The following is a 26,480-nucleotide window of genomic DNA, read 5'->3' as shown; positions in this document are numbered from 1 at the left end:
GTCAAAAGAAATCACATAATCTAATTCTTTCTCCCTTGTAAACCATATATTCTTTTTGCCTAGATGTTCATAAGATTTTTTTTCTTAGAACATAGTAATCTATGGGGCTGGCTGGCTCAGTCAGTTAAGCAAGCATGCGATTTCAGCTCAGGTCGTAATCTCACGGTTCGTGGGTTCGAGCCCTGTGTTGGACTCTGTGCTGACAGCTCAGAGCCTGAAGCCTGCTTCGGATTCTGTGTCTCCTCCCTCTGCCCCTCCCCTGCTGATGCTCTGCTCTCTCTCAAAAATAAATAAACATTAAAAAAACCCTTTTTAAATATAATAGTAATCTTGCTAGAATATTGTTGGTTATTCTGAGTTGGCATTCCATGGTTTGTGGTATGTTTTTGGGTTTGGTTTGGCTTTGTTTTTTGAAGAGAGAGCTGGAGCATGTGCCCACGAGCTGGGGGTGGGGGAGGTAGGGTGGTGAGAGGGGAGGAGAGAGAGAGAGAAGAAAATCCCAAGCAGGCTTCACACCCAGTGTGGAGCCTGACTTGAGGCCCAATCCCATGATCCTGGGATGATGACCTGAGCCAAAATCAAGAGTTGGATGCTCAACTAACTGTGAGCCACCCAGGCGCCCTATGGTACGTTCTTTCAGTATAAGGTTTCAGGTCTTTTTCCCCCTCCCAGGAATGTTTTCTTCAGTTACAGTCTTTGTATTTGTTCTGTTTTCCTGCCTTGGTTTTCTTCTTCAGGGACTCCTGTTAATCCATATGCTTTGTCTTCTTTACCTGTCTCCAGTATTGTTTAGTTTTTCTCCCAACCTTATTTCTAATTTTGAAAAAATTTTGCTACCTTACTTTCGAGTTTTTCAAGTTCTGATTTATGTGTCCTGGATTTTATTTTGTTTTGAAATAGTATGTGATGGTTTTTACCTCCTTTTGAGCATACCTTCTTAGCATTCTTTCTTTAATTTTTTTTTTTTTTAATTTTTAGTGTTTATTTTTTTTTTTGAGAGGCAGAACATGCGCAGGGGAGGGGCAGAGAGAGAGGGAGACACAGAATTTGAAGCAGGCTCCAGGCTCTGAGTTGTCAGCATAGATCCCAGCCAGGCTCGAAATCACAAACTGTGAGATGATGACCTGAGCCGAAGTCGGCCGCTCAACCAACTGAGCCACCCTGGTGCCTCCTTTCTTAGCATTCTTTTATTGTTTATAGGAATGCTATTCTATGCCTTATTCTCTTTGTTTCTTATAGTAATTTGGGGGGCCTTGGCTTTTTTTTCCTTTTAAATTTCTTATGTTTATTTTTGAGAGAGAGAGAGAGAGAGAACGTGAGGAGGGGAGGGGCAGAGAAAGAGGGAGACAGAATCCGAAGCAGGCTCCAGGCTCTGAGCTATCAGCACAGAGCCTGATGCAGGGCTCAAACCCACGAACCGCAAGATCATGACCTGAGCCAAAGTCGGCCGCTTAACCGACTGAGCCACCCAGGCGCCCCTTCTTATTTTCATGTGCATTTAAAGTCATTCGGAGGTGGCTTAGTGCACATAGCCAACCTAACTTCACAGAGCTCCCCCCGTCTGTCCTTTCCGGGGGGCGTTCAGAATCATGGTGGCTTGCTTTCTTAGATTTCCTAGCCTGCCTTTCTTTGTTTTTGTCATTCCTTTGTCCCTCTGACTTCTGTCTTTATCAGATTTGTTTCCATTCCTTGGAATTTCTCACTGTGGGGCCTGTCTCAGAAAGGAGCCCTTTCTCGTTGACCTGTGGAGTACGGGGTCTGGACTGAAGTCTAGATTGCTCCAGCCCCTTCAGACCTTTGTATTCAGGTCCCCGTCCTCACCTGCTATTGGAGAGGACAAAAACCTTCCCAGTTTCCATTGCTAGTGTCATAGGGGCCTACTGGTGTCAGGTCTGTGAAGCACCCCATTGCTGCCCCATGACTTTTCCACACAGAGACCGATAGATAATACACAGGTCACGTGGCTATTGGTGGTTTCCTCCTCCCACTTGCATTTGGGGATTATCACCTAGTTCTGGGTTTTTGTTTTGTTATCTGCTTGCTCTGTGTTTTTATGGAGAGATTTGGGAAGATCCCAAAACTGTGCTTGCCACTAACACCACCATCCTTCCAGAATTTTCTTTGTTGCCCTTTTATTGGTATTGCCAGACTAAACATTTTGTAAATTGAGTCATGCTTTGAGGTAAATCCTCCCCCTAGTTTATTTTTTTAAGCTCTTAAGAATGGCACTGATATTTTAATCGTTTAAGTTCCCCCAAATAATTTGTTTTTATTATTGGGGCAATTACAAGAAGCTTTTGTAGCTTAGCGGTTGAAATGAAATTTTGAAGAAATAGTTGATTGTCTCCTACCCCACCTCTTAATACCTCATTTTCCACTTTGCTCTCCTAAAGGTAAAAGAACACTGTATGATAGATCAGACAGTTTCAAACAAAACCATTTTAACATTTTATGTTTACTTTATATTTTAAGCAATCTCTGTGCCCGACACGGAGCTGGGACTCAACAACCTGAAATGAAGAGTCACATACTTACTGATTGAGCCAGCCAAGCGCTCCAACACCATTTTTTTTTTTTAAACAGAAAAGCTTTCTTTAGTTTCCCAAGCCTAGGCTGTTGGTGGTAACCCAGAGCTACAAATAGTAGATAGTGTAACAAAGCCTCATTATAGCAGGGGAAGAATACTGAGAAAAGCTCAAGATGGAGAATTGGGAGCATGTGTATAGGCCACTTAAATGCTCTCAGCCTCAGTTGCCTTACACGTAAAATAACAACAATAACAACACCAGCGAGGAAGCTATGAATACATAGTGAGTTACTATTTTTTACAGTGTAGCTATAGCAGATTCATAGCAATGAGAATATCTTTAGTAAATATTCAGTAAAAAAAAAAAGTGCAATAGAACCACTTTGTCAAATGAACTGTAAAAGAATTAGGTTAATTTTTAAAACTGCTTTTTGTATTGGGGCTTCTGGGTGGCTCAGTCGGTTAAGCATCTGACTTCAGCTCGGGTCATGATGTCACAGTTTGTGGATTTGGGCCCCGCATCGGGCTCTGTGCTGACAGCTCAGAGCCTGGGGCCTGTTTCGGATTCTGTGTCTCCCTTTCTCTCTGCCCCTCCCCTGATCACACTCTGTCTCTCTCTCAAAAAATAAACGTTAAAAAATATTTAGAACCTCCCCCCCCCCCCCCCCCGCTTTTTGTATTAATAGTCTAATTCCACTGAGCAGTTAGGCACTGATTTGTTAATGTGGCAAAAGCATTGATTCAATGACAGTGATGTCCCTCTGATCGCAGGTTTAGGAAAAGGAATGCCAGGCTGATGGCACATTCCTTCATGTTTTACAGATGGCTTCTTTAAGCAGCCCCAAAAGCGAATTATATTGGCATAGTTTACCTTTCTTGTACTACTTTTTGAAGCTGTGTTTTACACCGGCAAAAAGGAATTCTACAAATCCTCCTCCCAGAAATTAGACTGTGCTCCTAGGTTTTCCAGACTTTTCATACTGTGAGTTCTTTTCTCCAACAGTGTGTTCTCACGGAGAGTTTTAAAGATTGTGGCTGCTGAGTATTTTACTTGGGAAGAGTTTAGCTCTAAGAAAATATTACTGCTTTCCATAGCACAAAGAGCAGCCAAGTTAAGTTTAGTGAATGATCTCGATTCAGTGCTGTTGCTTATCTGCAGGGTAGTAATCAAACACAAATGCAAAAAATGGCTGATTCACACAGTGGGTTGCATAATTGTTTTTTCCAGAGTCAGGGAGAGGGAAAGATCTTGCGGAGTATTTGTCTTATTTGTGTCTAGCCCATCCCAAATGAAGTTTAAGTGGACATTTTTCCCTTCTCCCAAATCAATTTTACACTTGGGTGGAAATCAGCAAAGATAAACTCCCTGTTTTATATGTTGTTGCTTCTGTTATAAATTTTCCTAATACAGTTTTTGCCTTGAAATAAAAATGGAAGCGATATTGTAGTTGGTGATGAGAGTGAATTCCTCACGATTTCTGACCCCTTGGTCATTCGGCAGATGGCATCTGGGCCATTTGCTAGTGGGTATTGTAACCTGGGCAGATCAGAGCCCAGCTCCGAGTTCTTGATTTTGCCAAAACTAATGTTGTTCTTAACGTCATGGTTCACTGGGGCACATCCTGACTTCTTACATGCTGCCCCGTGGGTATTGGATAGGCAGCCTCTGTCGGGGATCCTGCCACTGCTGTAGAATCTGCGAGCCTCCTCCCGTCTCCTCTCATCTCTTTTCTTCATTTTCTCTTTGGAATTGGTTTCCTTCGCATTTAAAAATATAGCCTTTTGGGGGGATAGCCCTTTCTATGGCTGTAGCCCTAGTGCCTAGACCAGTAGCAAGTTCAGAATGGGGGATTGAAATAGGGAAGAGGTGTCTGGAAACGCTTCCCGTAACGTTTAAATTTTGCACTGTTTGAGATTTAACAAAACCATCAAACAAATTGCACTTTAAAATTACTCCTTGAGAGAAACCCACGTTTCATTTTCATCACTTTTTCTTTTTCTTTTAAGATTTTAAATAATCCCCACACTCAACGTGGGACTTGAGCCCACAGCCCTGAGATCGAGTCGTACGCTCCACTGATTGAGTCAGCCAGGCACCCCATTCATCACTTTTTTCTTACTGGAGCTGTTCTCTTGAGCTGTCCTTTTTCCATTTTCAGAATTCCACATGTTGAAAAGGATTCCAGTGATACATTAGTTCCTGAACATGCACTTAAAAGTTGTTGTTTTTTGTTTTTTTTTTTTTTCTAGAACCACAATGGGTTTTTACTGATTGATTCACTTTTTCATGTGGAAGCCCTTGGGACTGATTATGGTTTTTTTTCCCCCCAGAACGAAACATTGCCATAGCAATGTCCAGTCCAAATAGAAAATCTCAGGAATACGCAGTATTATTTGAAAAACAAAACAAAGCAAAAAAATCAAGTGGAGGAAAGAGATAGCTTGTCCCTGCCGTGCTGAAATGCTCAGTTTGGGCACAGCAGAGAGAGGGTGGTTGACTCCTGTTTTCCTCTCTGCTCACTGATGTGTTTTTGAAAAAGCTGATTGGTTTTGGAGTACTAGCTTTAGCCACGGTAACAGATGCTAATAGACCTGCATAGAGATCAGAGCTGTTCTCATTTGTGCTAATTGGCCTAGGCACGTATTAGAGCTTTCGCACATAATACCTTGGATGTAAATTAGAAAGTGCTGAATTAATTTGAAGACAAGGTTCTTGAAGGAAATCCTGGTGTTCACATCTTGAAAATATATGCAGGGGTCATAGTAACAGCAAGAAAAATAACCACAAACATACAATAAGCATTTTTTTGGTCAAGCCCTGTTTCATAAGCCCTTATGTGCAATGATTATATTTAATCATTATAACAGCACGGTAAGGCAAGAGTATGTCCCATTTTAAAGCTTAGGAAACACCAGTCCAGGCAGTAACTGGTCTGTCGAAGGTCACCCTTTTTGCACTGTTTCACATTAGGGGAATGCTTTGGGTATGCAAGGTGGTTTAGCTCGTTTGATGCTTCCAGTAACGCCTGTAAGTGCATCCTGGCCCCGTATCAAGCAAGGAAATTGAAGCTTCCAGAAGTGAAACCCCTTCTTAATGCTAACAGCCAGTTAGCGTCCCAGCTGTGACAGGAGCCGGGCCGGTGTCCTTTCTCCGCACCAGCCCGCGTCCCACATTACACACGAGAAGACTAAACATGTACCGAGCGGGCCTTCTGCTTTGTTGTCCCTGCCCTGCCGGTGGTGAGACCTCTTCAGTCCGGACTGGAAGGCCACTGCTTGGAAGCTGCGGACAACCCTAAAAAGGGCAGAGAGCCATGTAAGGACAGCCTGTGAGTAGGGCTAGTGGGCACCAGCCAGGGGGGCGTGCTCGCTTGATGGAGAAAGGCTCACGGGTCTCCAGCTCTTGCCCGCAGCCCGCAGTGCGCGACGCCACCACCTTTACTTACCAGCGGAGGCAAGGGTTCCGTCGTCTCCTCATTTTAGTTGCATAGACTTTTCCGGCCACTGTCTCCTCCCGCTGTAAATCCTCATGCCTGTGTTACTCCTCCCTTCTTTCCTCTGAGTCCTGGTCGCTACGAGAGGTCATTCCCTCAGAGGGCCTTCCTGAACGTACCAGCCGGGGAGAGCAAGAAAGCAACCTCACGACGCCTGCATTTTCGCTCAGCACGTGGCTTACGGCAGCGTAGCGTTGCTTCCATACACCGCGTGGTTTCCTGGTGCACAAGACAAGTGCCAGCAGCGGCTGACACTCGCGAAGAGCCTGCCTCACGACAGGCATCGCTCTAAACACTTTAGGTTCATATCACCACATTTGTCCTCCAGACAGCCCTGATGAAAGCAGATTCATTGTCACTCCCATTTTAGAGGTGAGGAAAACTTAAGGCCCAGCAAGTGTAGGTGCAGGTCTCCAAGGTTATGCAGGTGATACCGGGCAGAATCAGGAATTGAACAATCTGTTCTAGTTCTGGGGCCCACGTTCTTAAGCATTGCATTGTTCTGTCTCTGCATTTGGGGGGCACAGGTTGTATGCCAGGCACTGTTCCGGGGCTTATGAACTCATTTCATCCTCACATGAGCCCTAGAAAGTTTGCCCAGGACCATCAGTGTAAGTGGCCCAGGCAGGGTTTGGACCAGGGTCTATTTGGCTCTGGAGCCCATGCTCCAAGCCCCCACATCACACCAGTTATGTTTGATTTTTGGTCTCCTAGAAGTCTCTGCTTTCTGTTAGACTGTACACCCCTTGAGAGCAGGGCCCGTGCGTGGTCACCCTTTTTCCCCCTTGCCTGGTAATGAGCCTGCCTTATCGTGGCTACTCAAGAGATGTGTTGTGTGAATGAGCGACCAAGGTGGTAAAGTGGGTTAGGAACCATTGAATCTTCTAAAGGTGAAATTAAAAAAGGAATAGTTTCCTCATTTTACAAATTATATAAGTGTTTTGCCCCATCATTAAAATTTCCTTGCCATCCAAGGAAAACCTGAACGAGAGAGAAGCTAGAGACAGGAGAAGGTAAAGTCCCATCGTGGGCCCCGCTTCCACCTTCGTGTTTAAGATTGGAAATGCTGGCTCTAAACAAAGCCTTCCGTCACTCCATGCCCCATTCGGGATTTAGAGAACACACTATTTAATTGTGGTCAGAGCGGGGTACAGAGGTGTCGCAGACCTTGCAAGAAAACCAGCAGCCCGTGGTTGTGGTGCCATCTGGAGACGGCAGGTGGTATTGCCACTCTTCTGATTCTAAGCCCGGGTCGGACTTCATCTTGGAGAATGCATTTCCTGTTGAGTCACTAAAGTCCCATTTCGTAATTGTTTCTCTGACTTCACGTTTTGATCAAATCAGCAGTTGTTTTCTGTTCCTTATGTTAAAAAACGACAACAACAAAACACAAGACCTGCTCTGCATTCAGATAGCTAAGTTCAATTTGGAGCTGTTTTACCAATCATAAACCTTTGATTATAAAGTAATGTGTATGGGATGAAAGCAACCTATAGTGCTGGGGGTGTTCAGCAGATACCCACATTCTCCGGGGGAGGGAGCCATGGCTCAGGTCTGTTTGGTGGAGAAGAGGGGCAAGGTAGGTTTTCCTTCTGCTTTCTGTGTTCGTTCACAACTGCACTGTTGACAATTTGCTGAACGGTGAGGGTTCAGGGGAAATTAGGTGACATCCTCAACTCAGGCCCTCAAAAGGCCAGGTTTATTTTGCCGTGATTGGCGTAAGGGGTTGTAGTTAGCCTGGGCAGAATTTAGCCGTAAGAATGAACGATCACTTAATTCATGCCTTTTTCCCATTCTTCAGGATGGCAAACTTTTTCTTCTAATTTTTTTGCGGGACAGCAGAACTGAGCTAAACCTTAAACACCCATCTAATCCAGATCTTTGCCTTCCGCTAAGCAGTTGAAAACAGACATTGTTTGTCTCCTCCTTAAAAATCCCCAACAAAGGAAAATTCTGTTTCTCACTTGTTCCACTGTTGAGCATGATTTTTCACTGGCAAGTTCTAAATTTTTCGTGAACTAGTTCCTTAAAATCTTTTTTGGTGGTGAATTTACTTATTTGAATACATTAATACTTATTTAATATTTTAATATTTTAATATATTTTAAATATACAAACAATGTAAAATATATTAACATATTTAATGTGTTTTACTCTCTGTATGTAAAAAGATAATTACTTTAAACTTGAACCTTTTCACAAACTTAAGTATTACTTAATGTCTGGTTTTCTACAGGATTCTTGGTGCTGTTCGGCTTAGTTGTTACTCGGTTCTTCCTTCATAGAGGGTTTCTCTTAATCTTTTAAAACTCATGTCTTCCTCTGTCGTAGTGTCTTATTATCCCTTCCGTCTGATGTTCTTCCCATCCCCGACCCCTTCTACCATGCAGGCACATCCCCATTTAAGATATGGTGAATATCCTGTGTGTCTTCACCAGTCAGAAGCATTTTTTAAACTGCTTCATTGAGCTACAGCTCACATACAGTTCACCCATCTAAAGTGTACAATTCAGTGGTCTCGATTTATTCACAGATACGTACAACCATCCCCAGAGACCATTTGCGAACATTTTTCATCACCCCAGAAGGAAACCGTGTACCCATTCACTATCACTGTCCCGAAGTCCCCGGCGCTAAGCAGCCACTAATCAACTTTCTGTCTCTGTGTATTTTTCTGTCCCGGACATTTCATATACACAGAATCCTACGATATGTGGACCTAGTTTTTTTTTACTTCGCGTAATATTTTTGAGCTTCATCCATATTGTAGCATGAATCAGTACTTAATTCCTTTTTGTGGACAAGTAATACTCCATTGTATATAGATCTATCATATTTTGTTTATCCATTTCTCAGTTGCCGGGCATTTGGGCTGTTTCCACATTTTGGCCTTTATGAGTAATGTTGCTGTGAACATTCACATACAAGTTTTTGTGTAGACCTATATTTTCATTGCTCTTGGGTTACCTTAGGAGTGATGTTGCTAAGCCGTATAAACTCTCCTGTTTAATCACTTGAGAGCTGTCAGACTCGTTTCCAAAGCGGCTGCACCATTTTATATCCCCACCAGCAGTGTGTGGGGGCCCTGACGGTCCCACATCCTCGTCGGCACTCGGTATCTGCCTTTTGATTATAGCCGCCCGTGGGCGTGACTGATGCTTTATTGTGGTTTAGATTTGCGTTTCCCTAATGACTAAATAATACTGAGCGTGTTTTCATGTGCCTTAAAACTAGTTGTATATCTTTCTTGAAGAAATGTCCAGATTCTTTGCCCATTTTAAAAATTGGGTTATTTTACTTTTATTGTTGATTTGTAAGAGTTCTTTATAGCTTTTCTTTCCATGTCCTTCGAAACAGAAAGCTTTAAATTTCCATGAGGCCAGATTTATCTTTTGTTTCTTTGTAAGGTTTTTCTGTAGTAGATGTTGCAGAACTATTACGTGTATTTTTATTTTCCAAACGTAAAACTAGAGAAATCATGATGTTTTAAACGCTGCACCATCCCAAGAGCTCTGGTGGGTGGCGTCTCTCCGCTCGAAACCCGTGGGCTCCACGAGGGCTCATCACCCCAGTGCTGCCTCTCATGGGGCCCTCGGTCGTTCTCCCTCTTTCTTTTAAGTATTTCTATATGCTTCTAGTCAGAGAGTTTTGAATTTAACAGAGAATTTAGAATAAAATGTCAACTCCTGTTAAATAAGAGTGGGGACGCAGCATTTTGGAGGCCTGGTGGATGTTCTGATCTTTAATGTCGCACTCCATTTTAAAAACAGCTGCATAGAGTCGACGTGCAGTATTCCGCCTTTCGTCCAAAGACCAGTGTGTGTTCTGTTTATGCAGAGCACGTCTGCAGACCGGATGGTCAAGGGAGGGTGATCGTCAAAGGTCCTACCTCACGTGGATCCTCTCGCTTCCTTTCCCAACAGGTGTGGCAGATCCCAGAGAATGGACTCACCCTTTCCCTGACCGAACCTGTGGTGATTTTAGAGGGCCACTCGAAGAGAGTTGGCATCGTGGCCTGGCATCCGACTGCCCGCAACGTCCTTCTTAGCGCAGGTGGGAGCCGAGCGGTGGGGGAGGGGCAGTAGCCAGTGCGTTTTGATGTGTGCTCCACAGCTTTGAAGCAGCTCATTAGGAATCCGTGCTGAGGTGCCGAGATGCAGTGGTTCTCTAGCCTGCCCGCACACCTGTGTGCGTGCGTGCGTGCGTGCGTGTGCGAAGGCTGCATTGGCAGTCTGACTCAAGACTTCTTGCTTAGAGAAATGAACAGATACGTGCTTACCTATAAATCCAGCAGATGCACGGCTCCTGCTGGGGCTCTTCATGGACCACAGTTTTAGTTACTCTTTTTTTTTAAATTTTTTTTAATGTTTATTTATTTTTGAGACAGAGAGAGACAGCATGAATGGGAGAGGGTCAGAGAGAGACGGAGACACAGAATCGGAAGCAGGCTCCAGGCTCTGAGCGGTCAGCCCAGAGCCCGACGCGGGGCTCGAACTCCCGGACCGTGAGATCGTGACCTGAGCCGAAGTCGGACGCTTAACCGACTGAGCCACCCAGGCGCCCCTTAGTTATTCTTGATAGAGCAGGAGGATCCCTGGTGGGAGCCCTGGGTGCCAGCTCTGATGTTGTTGCCAACTTTGGGGTGGCCCTATGAGGCAAATATCCTCCTTCCTTTAAAAAGATACTTTTATTTTTCTCCTTATACAAGTAGTACATGTATGTTATAGAAAATATACAGAAACAAAAGAAAATAAAAATCAGTTGTACTCCTGCCACCCGCCCAGAGGGAACATCATTACCATGTCCATGTTTCGCTCCACAAGGTACTTTTTTGCACATACCTGAGTGATGTCTCCCACAAAGATAGGTTCAGACACTTTACTTGTGACTTGCTTTTTGCACTTAGTGGTACACTGTAGTCCTCTCCATGTGCCATTGAATGTTCTTCCTCTGATATATTTTTTTAAATGTTTATTTATTTATTTTGAGAAAGGGCAAGTATCAGTGGGGGAGGGACAGAAAAGGGAGAGAGAGAGAGAGAATCCCTAGCAGGCGCAGAAGCGGACGGGGGGCTTGATCTCACGAACTGTGAGATCCTGACCTGAACCAAAATCCAGAGTCCAGCGCTCAGCTGACTGAGCTACCCAGGCTCCCCCTTTCCTATCATATTTTTAACGATCTCAGTGATAGTCCATTGTCTAGACATCTTCATTTATGTAATCAGTCCCCTATTTCTGGACATGGAGGTTTTGGCTTGCGTTTTTACGCTGCTGGACAGCACTACAGTGAACCCCCGAACCAAGATCTAGCGTTCTTGGTTTGCCACTTGAGTGGTTTCCACGTTTTACCCTGCAGGAATCTCTTCTTTGTCTCCAGTTTGAGATTTTGTCTTTTATAGAAGCCATACAAAGGTCACAAGGGAGTGTCATGGGATGATGGAAAAGTTCTATATTTTGATTGTGATGGTGGCCACACATATGAATATATACACTTGTCAAAATTTAGCACATGTATACTAAAAATGAGGGCGTTGGATTGTATGTAAATCACACTTTCATAAAATTGACTTACAAAAAAAGAAATACTAATGTGAATGGTAGAATTTTTAAAATCTTTCCCCTCACCAGTACAAAGGAAGGGGGCAGTTGAGTTTTTAACTGGGAATACAGGGTGTTTATAATATAATAAATTAAAAAAATACCACGTGTACCTGTTGAAACCAAGGACTCCTTTTCAAAACAGATGCTACTTAGAATTCTCTCCTTTTTTAAGTCACAAGTGACTATACCTGGGAACTCTCCTCATATTCAACTCAGTCCAGTAAGGAGAAAAAACAGTTGTAAAGATGGAAGTCAATCATGGAAAATTTCCTGCTGCCCTTCTCATTGAGGTCAAATACAGGGTACTGTCAGCAGACTCTCCCCATTCTGCCTTTTACAAGCAGAGGAGAATGGCTAATTGCGGTGTTGTGCATATTTTAAGACTACGTGATCTGTCCATGGTGGCTGAAGTTACCTGTTTGCCTGTGGTGTGCAAGACAGAGGAGAGTCAAGTCTCATCCTAGGGTTTAGCTCCAGCTTTACTGTCGTACAAGTTTGTTTCCGGTCTTCTACTTCTGGCCCTTAGACAGCTTGGGTGCCTGGATATCAGTGGCTAATTTTTCTGAAGTGCTTGTAAAATTGGCTTATTGGCAAGAATTTATCTTCAGGATATCCATCCCTTATTTACTTCATCCTTGAACTAATGTCCTGGAAGCAACAAATGGTGCCACTTATTACAGGGTCCTTGGGGCAGATGCTTGAAGGAATGTGGAATTGATGAACAGAGGGGTGTGGCTGAGCCAGCATTGTGGCCTCTTTGGGGATCAGCTTCCAGATCCACATGCCTACTTGATTATAGTTTGGGCTTCTCAGATCAGCCCAGCCTTGACCTATTTTTCTCCCCTTTTAAAGGTAAAGATATGTTGTGAGCACATGGTTAGGTCATCCTTCAACGTGAGGCCATGTTTTACAGCATCGTTGATTTGAATAACGTGCTGTGTCACATTTTTGTTGAGTACTCTAGACAGTCATTTAAACTCTTCATTTTTATTTCCTCCAGAAAAGAAGTAAGTCGTATTCATTCTGATGTTGGTTTTACTAGAAAAGGAAACACACGATCACTCGGGGTCCATCAGCCCATTAGCTCTTAAAAAACATAGGATTCTGTTTTCTTAGAGTTCTTTGTTTGGTTGTTACTTTTTGTGTGTTTCATATGAAACCAAATGGAGCAAACCATGTTTTTCCTTTAATACATTTCTTTTATATACACGTGTTTTTTCTTTGTCACTTTAGTTTTTAATTAGTGACCAATAAAGTAGGGCCTCCCGGGGCGCCTGGGCAGCTCAGTCGGTTGAGCGTCTGACTTTGGCTCAGGTCATGATCTCGAGGTCTGTGAGTTCAGGCCCCGCATCAGGCTCTGTGCTGACAGCTCAGAGCCTGGAGCCTCCTTCAGATTCTGTGTCTCCTTCTCTCTCTGCCCCCACTCCCCACCACTCTCTGGCTGTCTCTCTCTCTCTCAAAAATAAACATTGGGGCGCCTGGGTGGCGCAGTCGGTTAAGCGTCCGACTTCAGCCAGGTCACGATCTCGCGGTCTGGGAGTTCGAGCCCCGCGTCAGGCCCTGGGCTGATGGCTCAGAGCCTGGAGCCTGTTTCCGATTCTGTGTCTCCCTCTCTCTCTGCCCCTCCCCCCCCCTGGGGGGGGAGACCCCTGGGGGGGGAGAGACATGCTCTGTCTCTCTCTGTCCCAAAAATAAATAAACGTTGAAACAAAAAATACGTATTCAAAAATAAACATTAAAAAAAATAAAAGTAAAATAAAGTAGGGCCTCCCCGCGATCAGCATCTTCCTGTGTCTGTCTCCCTGCTGTATTCCTAGTTTTCACAAGCGCGCTGCTGTATGGGTGTTTCTCATCTCTGAGGAGCATGGTTTTGTTTGCTTTCAGGCTGTGACAATGCCATCATCATCTGGAATGTGGGGACGGGGGAAGCCCTGATAAACCTGGACGATATGCACTCGGACATGATTTACAATGTAAGCTGGAACCGGAACGGCAGTCTGATCTGCACAGCTTCCAAAGACAAGAAAGTGAGAGTGATCGATCCTAGGAAGCAAGAGATTGTTGCTGTGAGTATGCGAAGGGCAGAGCCGCCCGTGTTTGTCGCACTTGGGCGAGGGCGAGCTTTGCTTGTTAAGGCAGGCGGCAGAGGCCTCGCGCCCGCTCCGTGGAGCCTAACTGCAGACGCCGGACCGTGAATCTGCACAGGCTTCTACAGGCTTCTTCCTCCCGGTCACGCTTCAGACTTGTGTATCCCACAATTTACACAAGCCGTACCTCTCCCTTGGTGACCATTTTCCACAAAGAAACAAAGTTTTTATCGGTTCACTAGAATCCTTAAGAATTTACCAGTCTAGATCAGCTAACCCAGATAGTTCACTGCGTTTCTGGCGTAGCACTGAGTATTGATTGCTTCATTGATCCCCGCCCCTTCCCGCAACCATTGTCAGACCACGTTACAGAGACGCCACGGGTATCTTATCAGCTCGGTGTCTTAGTTTCTTCCACCCAGACTAGGCCTCAACAAGTCACCTGTTATGACAGAAGACTTTGGGACTTGAGCTGGGGTTGAAGCTGTAGGTGCTGGACCCCAGAATGTCCTGCGTCTCCCCTTCTCTGGGATGTGCTGGTCCTTTGGCAGTATTACTTCTTAAGTTGGGTGACAGCCACAGCTCGTACTTGTCGAGCACTGGGGACTTGCCTGGCCCTGTGCAAAGTGCTTTCTCCACTAGAACCTTTCAGGGCTCACTACGAGTGCACTCTCAAGGAACAAATGAATAAAGGAAGGGGTTCACTGAACTAGACTTCGCTGTGTCCTGCGAAATTGGTGGAAACCATAGGGTATACCCAATCTTCAGGTTATCCCCTGGAGAAACAGACATCTGGTAGAGTCCTTTCATGTGTTTTATTTTTGCAGCGTGGACTTGGGTTGGCAGCAGGGCATGGTGGAAAGAGTGAGGCTTTTGAGTCAACTCCTGGCAGTCTGTTTGCTCACTAGCTGAGGGACCTTGGCCAACTTACATAGTGTCTCTTTGTTTCCTCATTTTGGGAGGAGCAGTGGTTAATTCTCTCTCTCTCTCTCTCTCTCCTCTCTCTCTCTCTCTCTCTCACACACACACACACACACACACACACACACACACACACACACACCTGGCAATCAGGATGAATGGCATGGCGGCGTGGGTTGGATTCCGCGTATAAGCCCCCACTCCGCCTTTCTTTCTCGCAGTTTGAATATAATGTGCCTCTTGCTCTTTGCCTCCCAGGAGAAGGAGAAAGCGCACGAAGGAGCGAGACCCATGAGAGCCATCTTTCTGGCTGACGGGAATGTCTTCACCACTGGTTTCAGCCGCATGAGTGAGCGGCAGCTGGCTCTCTGGAATCCGGTATGCCCCTTCCCAGCCTTCCCACTGGCTTATTACCCTGAGCTTTCTCTTTCTGAGCAGGTCTTTGGAGGGGGGTAAGTAGATTATAGGATTCTTAGTGTAGTTTTCTGAACTCTTGTCTGTCTTAAATTGGATGTGAAATGCTCATCCTCACTAGAGACTTATTGCTAAACGTATTACTAAAATGCATCCTTGACACTCCAGAATAGTCTGTGTTGGCTGTATTTTTTACAAAGAATGCACGAAGAAACGGTGTTTTGGACTTGGGAACCAAGTTCTGAGCTTTATTTTATAAAGAATATGACCGAATGTTGAAATCAGAACAGTCATGCTTAGGAAAACATTAATAGCATAAGTGAAAAATAAACTGTATATATGGTACAATCTCAGTGCGCGCGCACGTGTGTGTGTGTATGTGTAAGGAAGCAGACCAAAATGGCAATTGTTTCTGCCACCCACTGGATTGTGGGATTGTGGGATTGTGGGATTGTGGAATATGGGATGATTATTACAGTGTTTCTGTAACTTTAACTAAAGAGCACGTATTTATGTTAAGAAAAAAAATGTTAAAACATTTTTCATGTTTATTTTTGAGAGAAAGTGTGAGTGGGGGAGGGGCAGAGAGAGAGACAGACAGACAGACAGAATCCGAAGCAGGCCTCCCAAGCTCTGAGCTGTCAGCACAGAGCCCGATGCGGGGCTTGAACCCACAAACCACGAGATCATGACCTGAGCCGAAGTTGGACGCTCAACCTACTGAGCCACCCATGTGCCCCAGAAAAATTTCTTTTAAAACAGAAAATAGTCACAAAAGAGAACTGTCTCCTCTTTGTCATAGAATCACAGATGTGTGCGTTGATTAGGTTGTCAAATGGGCACAATTTTCAGTGGGTTGGATACCATTTAGTATTCCTTTGGTATTTACATGTATGAATATTATATATGTGCATCGTTCAGACTTGCATTATTCTAGGAAATGGCTCACTTAATAAAATAATGATTCATCTTGTAAAAATATGGGTGAATATACAAGTATATAGATAGATACAGATATTTGTATTTTCTTCCCAGAAAAATATGCAGGAACCAATCGCTCTTCATGAAATGGACACTAGCAATGGGGTGTTGCTGCCCTTCTATGACCCTGACACCAGTATCATTTACTTATGTGGAAAGGTAAACAGTCATTTTAATGTTTTATATTCAGTTTAATCTTGTAAGAGGAGAAGTTTATCCTTCAGAGATTTAGTTGCTGGGCAATGCATTGTATCATATTAATAGTCTAATTTAGATGATTTGTGTATGTGTCTTAAACTAAAATAAGGACGGATGTGTGTTTTGGTGTGTTTTAGGTCTTGAGCCTAGACCCTTTGAGCCTGTCATTTGTGTGGTGATAGCACACCATGTTTAGGACTCCTGAGTACGCATCCCTGAGGACAGCAGGGATGGGGCTCGGGTGTCGGGGTGAACACTGGCAGGAATGTCTTCCCTTGGGCACTCTAGTGAGAGAAAGAGGACACCCCGGTGTCTCTTCACCTCTGGTGCTGTGTGGTTGAGGATTTTAGATCCTCTCTAATGGTATCAGGAACAAGTAGCCAGTTTGCCGCATCTGATGCTGAAATCCATTGGGTAGCCCTAGAGTGGCATTAGGTGTTTATTACCACGTGCCATGGACCTGTAAAGAGAATAGCGCTTTTTGGATAGGAGCTTTTAAAGGCCTCAGAGACTCTCCAGGGGGTTCTTGTTCCTGGAGTTCAGCATTAGGGCCCTGGGCTTGAAAGTATGTGGCCTGACTAAAGTGTCAGGAGGTGACAGTTCTTATAGGAAGACCCCACACTGAAATCAAAAAGCGTACCTCCTGCCTTATCTCCACCTAACTACAGTGTTTGCTAGCTTTATTATTTTTTTTTATTTTTATTTTTAGTGGGCAGTAACCTTAATGTTCCTTAGTCTTTTGTAGATTCAATTTTTCTTAGACTTTCTGTAGCTGAAATAAATGAATTAATAAAATTGAAGCTGTTGCTGTATTTCCCCCAAACCTGTGTAGATAGCCCCTTGCTGAGTAAAGCCAGACATGTTTCGGTTCTCATAGTTGACTGAGCTCTGCTTCATGTTGTCCTACCATCAGCTGCTTCGAACCCGGGATCTTGTCTGTTTCCTTGAGAGTCATTTTCAGATGTTCACAGCTGCCATAGACTGCATCAAAACCAGTAACGGGAGCGATTACCCAGATGTTAGCAACACTAGGTGGAAAGTTATTTTCAGTACACAGGAAATAGTCTGTGTTTAGCTTGTTTACCATCACTTTAGATATTTACGTTATCGAAACAAGTGGAAATCATGAGAACTGAGACACTTGGAAGGGCACGATCGCATATACACACACATTTCCCCTCCAGCAGGCAGCATTGCCTTTGCCGCTCAAGGTGGCATAACTGTGGGACAGCTAGTTCTGCTTAGAGACACTCGCGTACGCTTCCGACCTCCAAAACTATCTGACCTTTCTAAGAAAAATTATCTTAGAATTTGGTACATTGCAACAAGACAGCACTGTCTTCTGAAGTTAAGGAATACTCATGTTTTAGTGAGTTTCTTCATTATGAATGAAGAATTATTATGAATTGTGAGTTAATTATTAATTAAGGATGATTAAAAACTCTTTGCTCTTAATATTTCATTCTTCTACAAATCTTACTTTTTATTATTGCTTGATTGTCCGGGGTTGGTGCCCTCAGGTCTGCAAAGGACACCGTTCTGTGCCAGTCTTTGCCCTCTCCGTGGTCCTCCTAGACTTTGTCTGTCTTTTGAAGTTGAAATGCGATGCGGTTGCTGGGCCGGAGGCCTTAACATTTTTGCTCTGACTCTGACTTGGCGTCCGGGCTCAGTGGAGAGCCTCCAGTAGGAGGCGGAGGAGACCATTTAAAAGACATGCTAGCATTTGATGAGTGAGGGCTTTGCCAGGAAGGGCAACCATCAGATCCTCTCCCTCTGGAGAGGAAGCGAAGGTTGGCCACTGAGGCCAAGTCCCAGTCAGTGCTGGGTTGACAGGGGAGAGAGACACCGCCTCATCCAGCTGCTTCAGGTAACGTTCAATGTGAAGTTTTCTCTGATTTCTTGTAGGGTGACAGCAGTATCCGCTATTTTGAGATCACAGATGAATCCCCGTATGTCCACTACCTCAACACATTCAGCAGCAAGGAGCCTCAGAGAGGGATGGGCTACATGCCCAAGAGGGGACTTGACGTTAACAAATGTGAGATCGCCAGGTAAAGAGCCGGTACCGGAAGATAAGCAGGTTGTTTGTGCCCTGCGTGTTACACCAGAGCGATACAGCTGCCGGTAATGCCCTAGGGCCACAGTCTTGTCTCCCCTCCGTTGCACTGCGGAATTGGTTTCTCATTTCCTGTCCACACTGAGGAACACAGAGTTTTAGAGCAGGAAAGAACTTGCAAAATCGTGTCATGGAACCGTGCTTCAGACTGTGTGGCCCGAAGCACCAGTGACGTGGCTCAGCCAAGGCGCACTGCACACGTACTGACCTAACGAAGCCTCCATCTCTCATCTTCAGGCCGAGGCTGTGGCCAGTGTCCGCTGGGAGGCAAGCGGGGGCGAGCCTGCCCCTGAGATGGACCAAATAGATGGTTTTCCTGCCCGCCGTGGGGACAAACATGTTCCAAACTGGATCGTGGACCTCACGGACCCTAGATTAGAGAAGGCAGAGACCAGTAGCTTGGTGTTGGGTTAGCTTGATTTAGGAAATGCAACTATGTTATAGAATTCCTGCCTGTCTATACTACTAGGGATTTTTAAAAAATTTTGTATTGCATAATGCTAGTGGTCTTCCCAAAGGGTAGGCTTTTTTCTCCTCCTAGTCAACAGGAGATACTCTGTGAGACTCAAGAATGACTGGCCGTTTAAAAACTTTTTTCTTGGGGCGCCTGGGTGGCGCAGTCAGTTAAGCGTCCGACTTCAGCCAGGTCACGATCTCGAGGTCCGGGAGTTCGAGCCCCGTGTCAGGCTCTGGGCTGATGGCTCGGAGCCTGGAGCCTGTTTCCGATTCTGTGTCTCCCTCTCTCTCTGCCCCTCCCCTGTTCAAGCTCTGTCTCTCTCTGTCCCAAAAATAAATAAACGTTGAAAAAAAAATTTTTTTTTAACTTTTTTCTTAAGCTTTATTTATTTATTTTGGATAGAGAGGGGTAGGGGGAGATAGAAAGCCAACGCACGGGAGCAGGGGAGGGGCAGAGAGAGAGGGAGACAGAATCCCGAGCAGGCTCCGTGCTGTCAGCACAGAACCTGACGCGGGGCTCAAACCCACAAACCGTGAGATCATGACCCGAGCCGAAACCGAGTCGGGCGCTCAACCGACGGAGCCACCCGGGTGCCCCATGAATAACTGACCGTTTTGAGCAACAGGATGACTAGCGCCACGCTATTGAGCCGGTGACTGTACCGCACATTTGTACAACACTACATTTCTATGGACATCTGCCTACCTCTGTTGTTTTGGTCATACAGTTAAATAATGAGCACATCTTTTAAGTTAATTACTGTAAGTTTCATTTTTAAATATACTTAATTCTCTATAGCTGGAGTAGTGAAAGAAAGATAATTCAAAATTATAGTTTAAACCAAACTCATCAAAATGTGGTTCAAAATAGATTGAATCCAAACTTGAGAGTGCTTCTGGTACTTGGGAAAGCATTTATTTTACTGTCATCTAAAAGTCAAAAACCTGTAAGCATAATCATTCAGGATACCTCCTACTTATTAAATGTTTACTGAGCATTTATTAATACCTTGAGTACTTGAGCTGGACGTCAAACCCAGGCCAGTTTGGTTGGTTTTTGTTTTTGTTTTTGTTTTTGTTTTTGTTTTTGTTTTTGTTTTTTACCACTCTGCTGACTGCAGAGGTTCCGTGCTTTATGTTCCTGGTCTTTCCACATTTTGGATAATTTCAAATTTTTCTTGAGTGTCAAATATGATGCGGTTTGCATAGATGCCAAAATTGTAATCCTAGGATTATCTTCTTTTCCTTTTTTTTTTTTAATTTTATTTTTAACGTTTATTCATTTTTGAGAGACAGAGAGAGACAGAACATGAGTGGGGGAGGGATAGAGACAGGGAGACACAGAATCCGAAGCAGGCTCCAGGTTCCAAGCTGTCAGCACAGAGCCTGACGCGGGGCTTGAACTTACGAACTGCGAGATCATGACCTGAGCCAAAGTCATACGCTCAACCAACTGAGCCACCCGGGCGCCTATCTTCTTTTCCTTTTTAAAAGTCCTATTTATGCCAACAAATGTTCAGCCACTTCTAGTTGGTAGAAGACCTGGCATCCAAATCGTGGATGCTAATCCCATGTCAGGTGTTTGTTCTCTCCTGTCTGTTGACTTGGTCATTGTTCCAGAAGTGAATCATCGGCGGTGGTGGCGTTTCCACCACGGCTGCTCAGCCCTGAAGATGGGGGTTTGACTGTCCCAGCAGCATAGACCTCAACTCCTGGTTCCTGTTTCCAGTCCACCATTTCCTAGCATAGCTCCTCTTGGCTTCTGTTTTCTCATCTGGAAAATGGGAACACAGATTGTACCTGCTCCCCAGGGTGGATCAGCCGCGGTGATAGGCAGAGCATGTCGTATCCCATACAGGAGAGTAATTGTTATGAAGCCTGTGACTTGGCCTCTTATTTCACTTAATACAACTTTGCCTTTATTTCCCCCTTGAAGATTCTTCAAACTTCATGAGAGAAAGTGTGAGCCTATTATCATGACTGTTCCAAGGAAAGTAAGTACCCAGTTTCTTAGGCAAATTTGTGTTTCAAAGACTTTCACATGTCAGGTCTTTCTTCTTCTTTAACTGAGGGTTTTCCCAAACTGTCTCTTGTAGTCGGACCTTTTCCAGGATGACCTGTATCCTGACACAGCAGGGCCCGAAGCGGCGCTGGAGGCAGAGGAGTGGTTTGAGGGGAAGAATGCAGATCCAGTCCTCATCTCCTTAAAGCATGGATACATTCCTGGCAAAAACCGGGATCTCAAAGTGGTCAAGAAGAACATTCTGGATAGCAAGCCCACTGCAAATAAGAAGTGTGACCTGATCAACATCCCCAAGAAAACCCCGGACACAGCCAGTGTGGTAAGGACCCCCTGAGGTTGAGGGGTGCGGTGCGCTTGGCTGGCTCAGGGCTTTCTTTCAGTGAATGAAAACATGACTATTTCTAAGAACCTCCTTGGCCACATAACATTTTTGAGTTTGGCTCCATTAGCTGTTTTTGGGGTTTTTGTTTTCGTTTTTTTGTAATGACCACGAGAGAAGTCAGTCTACGACCATTTTTAAGAGAGTGCACAGGAGCTGCTTGGGTGTTTTCTTAAGTGTGTCTCCCCAGACCGTTCACGTCCGTCTTTGATAGGGGTGGAAATGAAGCAAGAGAGCGTGGGGCCACAGATGCCGAGAAGAGGGGGTCCTGGGAGGGGAAGAGAGTGGTGCGAGGGTCCAGGTGTTGCTGAGTGTTCCAGAGACACAGGCGTGTGGCGACGAGTGCAACTTAGCGAAGATGATCTTGGACCTCTTGGCAAGAACGATCCGAGTGGAGCGGTGGGAGCCGAAGCCTGACATTGGGGGCCCGCACGGCCACTGGGGGTGCTGCTGCTAGGAGAGCAGGGTCTAGCCAGGGAGGAGGCGGCAAGGGGACTTGGCGGGCGTGGAACGGGACCCCAGGGGCCAGAGGGAGGTCGGTGAACTGTCAGTGAGAAGGTAAGTGGAACGAAGAGGCCAAGCGCCCGGAGGAGCTGGCACTTTGGCCATAACTAGGGAAGCCACATCAGATGCTGTGGACTGCAGGGTTTCCAACAGGATCCATTCCACGTGGGAGAGGCTGAGGCCTCTTTAGAAGAGTTAGCAAGCAGGGCAAGGGCTTTAGCTCCTAAGAAGGGCCCTCCCCGGGTGATGGCAGGGGCTCGGCAGCCTCCAGAAGGTCACGTAGACATTACTCCTGATGGCATTGCACCGGGTGGCCAGGCTGTAGCGCAGCCGTGAAGGGACCGGTCCCTTCCCACAGTTTCTGTCCTGAGACTGAGTCCGGGTAAGTGCACGGGCATGAGGAGCAGCGCTGCAGGACTGTGGCTCTGCTGTGGGGCGGCAGGCGGGCTGACCGGCAGCCGGGACTCTCCTGTGGCCCAACTTGGTGGCGGTGCCTGGCCACATCCAAAGTGGAAAATGAGACTGTGCAACCTATACATTCTCAACTGCGGTGAACTTCGTTGAGTGCATTTTAGTCAACCTCTTACCCTCTCCCCCCTTTTTGGTTTTCTTAGCAAAATGAAGCCAAGCTGGATGAGATTTTAAAAGAGATCAAATCTATAAAAGATACAATCTGCAATCAAGACGAGCGCATTTCCAAGTTAGAACAGCAGATGGCGAAGATCGCCGCCTGAAGGTCCACCCCCCACCCCCAAAATGGGAGCAGGAACTCATCGTGGTAGCCGGTTGTGGGCGTGGTCCCAGGGAGGGCGGAAGGGAGGCACTGCCATTTGGGGACCTTCCGTGTCAGCGGCCGTGTCAACCAGCCATGGGCCGCATTCCAGTCAGAACTCAATTCGTCTCCCAAATTTGCAGAAACAAAACGTGATTTAAAAGCTGAGCTTTTTATCAGAAAGCTTTTTTGATGTTTTAAGTGTTACGTGACTTGTCGAACTTTTAAAAGACAAAAGTGCTACTTTTAAAATCCCAGATATTCTGAATTTTAGAAAACCGACCAATTCTGATTCAGTGTTGTGCCCAAGTACCTTTTTTCTTTTTTTTTTATAAACAGGGACCAATGCCACATCGCTTTTTATATTTCTTTTTTTTTTTTTTAACGTTGCCAAAACCAAAAGTAGCTCCCCCGCCCGCCGCCCTTGTATTTTGCTACTTTGCAGTATTTGTGTGTGGTTTTTTTTTTCCTCCTTAATTTGAAAGGGACAGCACTGTGTATGTTTATAAACTAAATGAAGATAAGATATTATTTTGTATACACGGTCATCCGAGAACAATCAGAGCAGTAGCCTCATGGTGCTGGCTCGTTTGCAGCACAAAACCCGGTCATCCTCATGACTGTACAGAAGGAAGACTTGAAAAATCACGTGGGTTCACATCACCACCCCTCTCCTTTCACGGAGTCTTCTGATCAAAAAAGCTCCTATTGTATCGTCTCTTTTCTTTCCTTTCTCTTTTCTAGAAACTGGGTGGTTGTACCAGAATGGAATTTCACTTCTTGGTTATCCTGTGCTTCAGATGATTATAACCTAACCTAAACTAGCGTGTGTTTCCGCAGTTTTGTTATACACGTAGAATCTATTGCATTGATCACTTTAAACGTCATAGTTCAGGTTTCGGTCAATACTTGACAAGGGTGCCCGGGACAGGAGGCCACAGAAGCCACTGTGGAGTGTTCCTTCTTGCCCATTTCAGCAGCCTGTCTTGCTCCTGAGTGCAGTAGGGGACTGTAGGCTGAGCGAACCTGCAGGGGGGAGTGTGCCCCCACGGGACCCTCTGCTCTCCCAGCACATCGCATGCCGACCCTGTGCTGTGCTGGAGGCAGAAATGGCTCTCTCTGCACCCCAGAGCCCCTGCCCTCCCCTCTGTGTGACAGATGCAGCCACCTCTCTCAGGGCTCCCCCAGATAGTCCTTCTGTTTTTCCTGCCTCGGCCCTCTCCACAGTCAGCTGAGATGAAGGCCAGAGGGTGCTATTGACTATTGAAACTGAGAACAGTCTAGAATGAAGCAAGACCAGGAGCACGGGCCTCTGCTGTAAATTTAATGTGTACGAACTTGTCCCTTTGCACCCCCCACACAAACCAGCCTGCTCTGTCCCTCCAGCTCACACAGAGGCTGTGTCAAAGCACAGAGGTTCCCCCGGATTCAGGGGCCAGCGACTGAGCTCTGAATACCTGTTCCATTCCTAGGTTAGCTAGAACTTGTCCATTTCCATGTTCTCATTTTGCATGCTTGAGGAACAAGATTTAAAGAATCTCTGGGAAAGACTGAGTGTCTGTGGTCGAACATGAAACGTGGAGTGCCATTGGGACCGCCTGGGGGCTCTTTCGCATGCTCCCGCCGGTGTGGGGATGAACTGGCTGGGAGCATCTGTAACAGGGAGCCAGGATGGAGGCGGAGTGTGGCGACACTGGGTTGGAACGCGCAGTCGAGCTGGGGCTAATGTCTGCGTAGGAAAGGTACCGTGTTTTTACCCAGAATTGGGATCACTGTCTCCACAGTTTCAGGGCATCTGAATGTTTGGTGTGGTTTTGTGTGTGTATGTGTGTGTGTTTAATATTGGAGTGGATAATGAGATGTAAAGAAAACAATAATTACAGTGACTTCTAGTCAAACCTGTACATGTTTCTTTATCGACGTAATCTGCTGAGGACCTTCATTTTTTAAATTGAGAAGTGTTTTAAGGTTCTGACAAGTAAACAAAATTCTTGATAGTGGTGGAACACCATAGGGAACGTGGTTCAAAGAGAAGACAGAGGGCAAGGAGAAATTACCCTGATTTTAGTGATTTTAGCTTATGACTTATTTAATGAACGAATGCCCAGCCAGGCTCAGAGTCGGCGCCTGAAGCTTTGTGGATTATTTTTCCTGTTTTGTCTTTTTTTTTTTTTTTCCTTCTTCTTTTCAAAGCCGTGCTATCCCAGAGGAAAACCAGTGAATTGCTCCTAGATCGGCTCTTATAGAGCGGCCATAGTATTCTGTCAAAACACTTGCTTCCATTTTCAAAGATAAAAAAGTCATTGATTACAAAACGGTGTCCGTGTTTATTTCGCACCTTCGGCTGTCTTTGGGGCAGCGCACAGCTCCTCTGACTCCGTGGAACTGGCCGGGCGACCGTCTCCTCTCTGAGGGTGAGTACAGGGGAAGTGTGGGTGAGCCACTCAGCCCCGGCAAAGCGGGGACGTCGAGTGGGGTAGAGTGGAGAGCGTGCTGCCTGCCAGACCCCCACGGGCCTGTGTGTTTGAATCCTGCCTCCGGCCTTTACCGGAGGGGGGATCTGGGGCACATCTCCTAATCTCAAGGCATCCCTTTTCCTGCTTTGAAGGAGGGACGCAGGCTTCCGCGTGGTTTGGAAGGGAGCTACCTGGGACCGGCCACACGAAGAGCCCTCGTCGAGTGGCTGCCGCTTTCTCTTGTTTCCCTGGTGGCGCTTTTGGAAGCGTGCTCTTCGGTGGAGTACAGTCCTCTCGGCTTAGCTGTGACTTTTATTCCAGTGGGAGGTTTTCAGGGTCCTTTGAATCTCATGGCCTTTGGCAGCTTCCCTTTTTACACCAGGATGTCGTCTCAGGACATTTCAGTGATTTTAGCAAAGAGTTGCCCACTGTTTGGGTTTTCCAGAGGTTTGTAAACATGATGAATAATTGGCGTGAAGATGGCCCCCCGCCCCCAATACATTCTCCTAAAGTTGCTGCGGTCGGTGAGAACAGCAGCCAGGTTCGTGGTCAGCTCGTGTGGCTGCAGGAAGCAGCGACGACGGATGCTGTCTGTGCCCCTTGGTGCCCACGGTCAGGGAGCAGACGCGTGCTGGGAGGTGTTGACGACCGACGTTCTCTCGTTTTGGCTGCCTTGCCTCTTGGTCAGAGACCTAAAGGTTACCATGTCCGCCCCAGACGTCCAGCCAGGCCCCATCAAGGGAGAACTTCCGTTTTTTGAAAGGCTACTTCCCTTGCTGGTCTCGGCGTTGTGTGTCCAGAAAAGCTTTTTCTTGGCTCGTAAGAATCTGTTAACTCTAAGTGGCCCTTCTCTTCTGCTAGCACATTAGAACGTCCCGAAGCCGTCACTGGACTCGACCGTGAGTCGTGGCCACCGACACGCACATTTTCCTGCAAGACTGAAGGGGGTATTTGCACATTGGTGCAACCTTTCCGGAGGGCGGTGTGACAAGGTCCGTCTGGAGTCTTGAATGTCCTTACCTTTTGGCTCAGGGTCTTCACCTCTGGGAATTGTGCCCCAAGGAAACTGGTAGAAGAACTCTTCAGGAACGAGAAGAGGGAAGATTAGTCTAGCAGGGCTAGTTAACTTTAACCACCCAGGACCGATTGCTCTCCACAAGCCCTCTTGAGGCCATACGCGTATACAGTGTGTATTTACATGTAGAATAAACCCAAGTTTTCTTGTTTCTATGTGGAGGTACCAGCGGTGGGTAGTTTTGACTTAATTAGATTTTCCTGAATTTTCTATCTCACACAAATGTCTTTACTCCCAGACAGAAGTCATTAAAAGTAGGGGTGCCTGGGTGGCCAATTGATTAAGTGTCCGACTTCAGCTCAGGTCATGATCTTGTTGTTTGTGAGTTCGAGCCCCACGTCGGGCTCTGTGCTGATGGGTCAGAGCCTGGAGCCTGTTCCGGATTCTGTGTCTCCCCCCCCAACTCTCTGCCCCTCCCCAACTCATGCTCGGTCTCTCCCTCTCAAAAATAAACATTAAAAAAAACCATTCAAGGGT

At 45.8% G+C, this 26,480-nt stretch overlaps 1 protein-coding gene across 2 annotated transcripts in view; it reads left to right on the top strand.

The window, feature by feature from the left end:
• Nucleotides 1-24,787, top strand: part of CORO1C (coronin 1C) — a 75,908-nt gene extending 51,121 nt beyond the window's left edge. For both annotated transcript variants that reach the window (XM_027044024.2, XM_027044023.2), the window contains 8 exons: nt 9,945-10,074; nt 13,506-13,687; nt 14,888-15,007; nt 16,079-16,183; nt 18,128-18,273; nt 20,731-20,788; nt 20,891-21,136; nt 22,315-24,787. In XM_027044024.2, coding sequence (XP_026899825.1) covers nt 9,945-10,074; nt 13,506-13,687; nt 14,888-15,007; nt 16,079-16,183; nt 18,128-18,273; nt 20,731-20,788; nt 20,891-21,136; nt 22,315-22,434 — 1,107 coding nt within the window. In that variant the 3' untranslated portion in view covers nt 22,435-24,787. The remainder of the gene's footprint in view (nt 1-9,944; nt 10,075-13,505; nt 13,688-14,887; nt 15,008-16,078; nt 16,184-18,127; nt 18,274-20,730; nt 20,789-20,890; nt 21,137-22,314) is intronic.
• Nucleotides 24,788-26,480: the final 1,693 nt, after the last annotated feature.

This window comes from Acinonyx jubatus, chromosome D3 (assembly GCF_027475565.1).
Source record: "Acinonyx jubatus isolate Ajub_Pintada_27869175 chromosome D3, VMU_Ajub_asm_v1.0, whole genome shotgun sequence".
NCBI classification, from domain to species: Eukaryota; Metazoa; Chordata; class Mammalia; order Carnivora; family Felidae; genus Acinonyx; species Acinonyx jubatus.
This window is presented reverse-complemented; position numbering and strand designations above follow the sequence as displayed.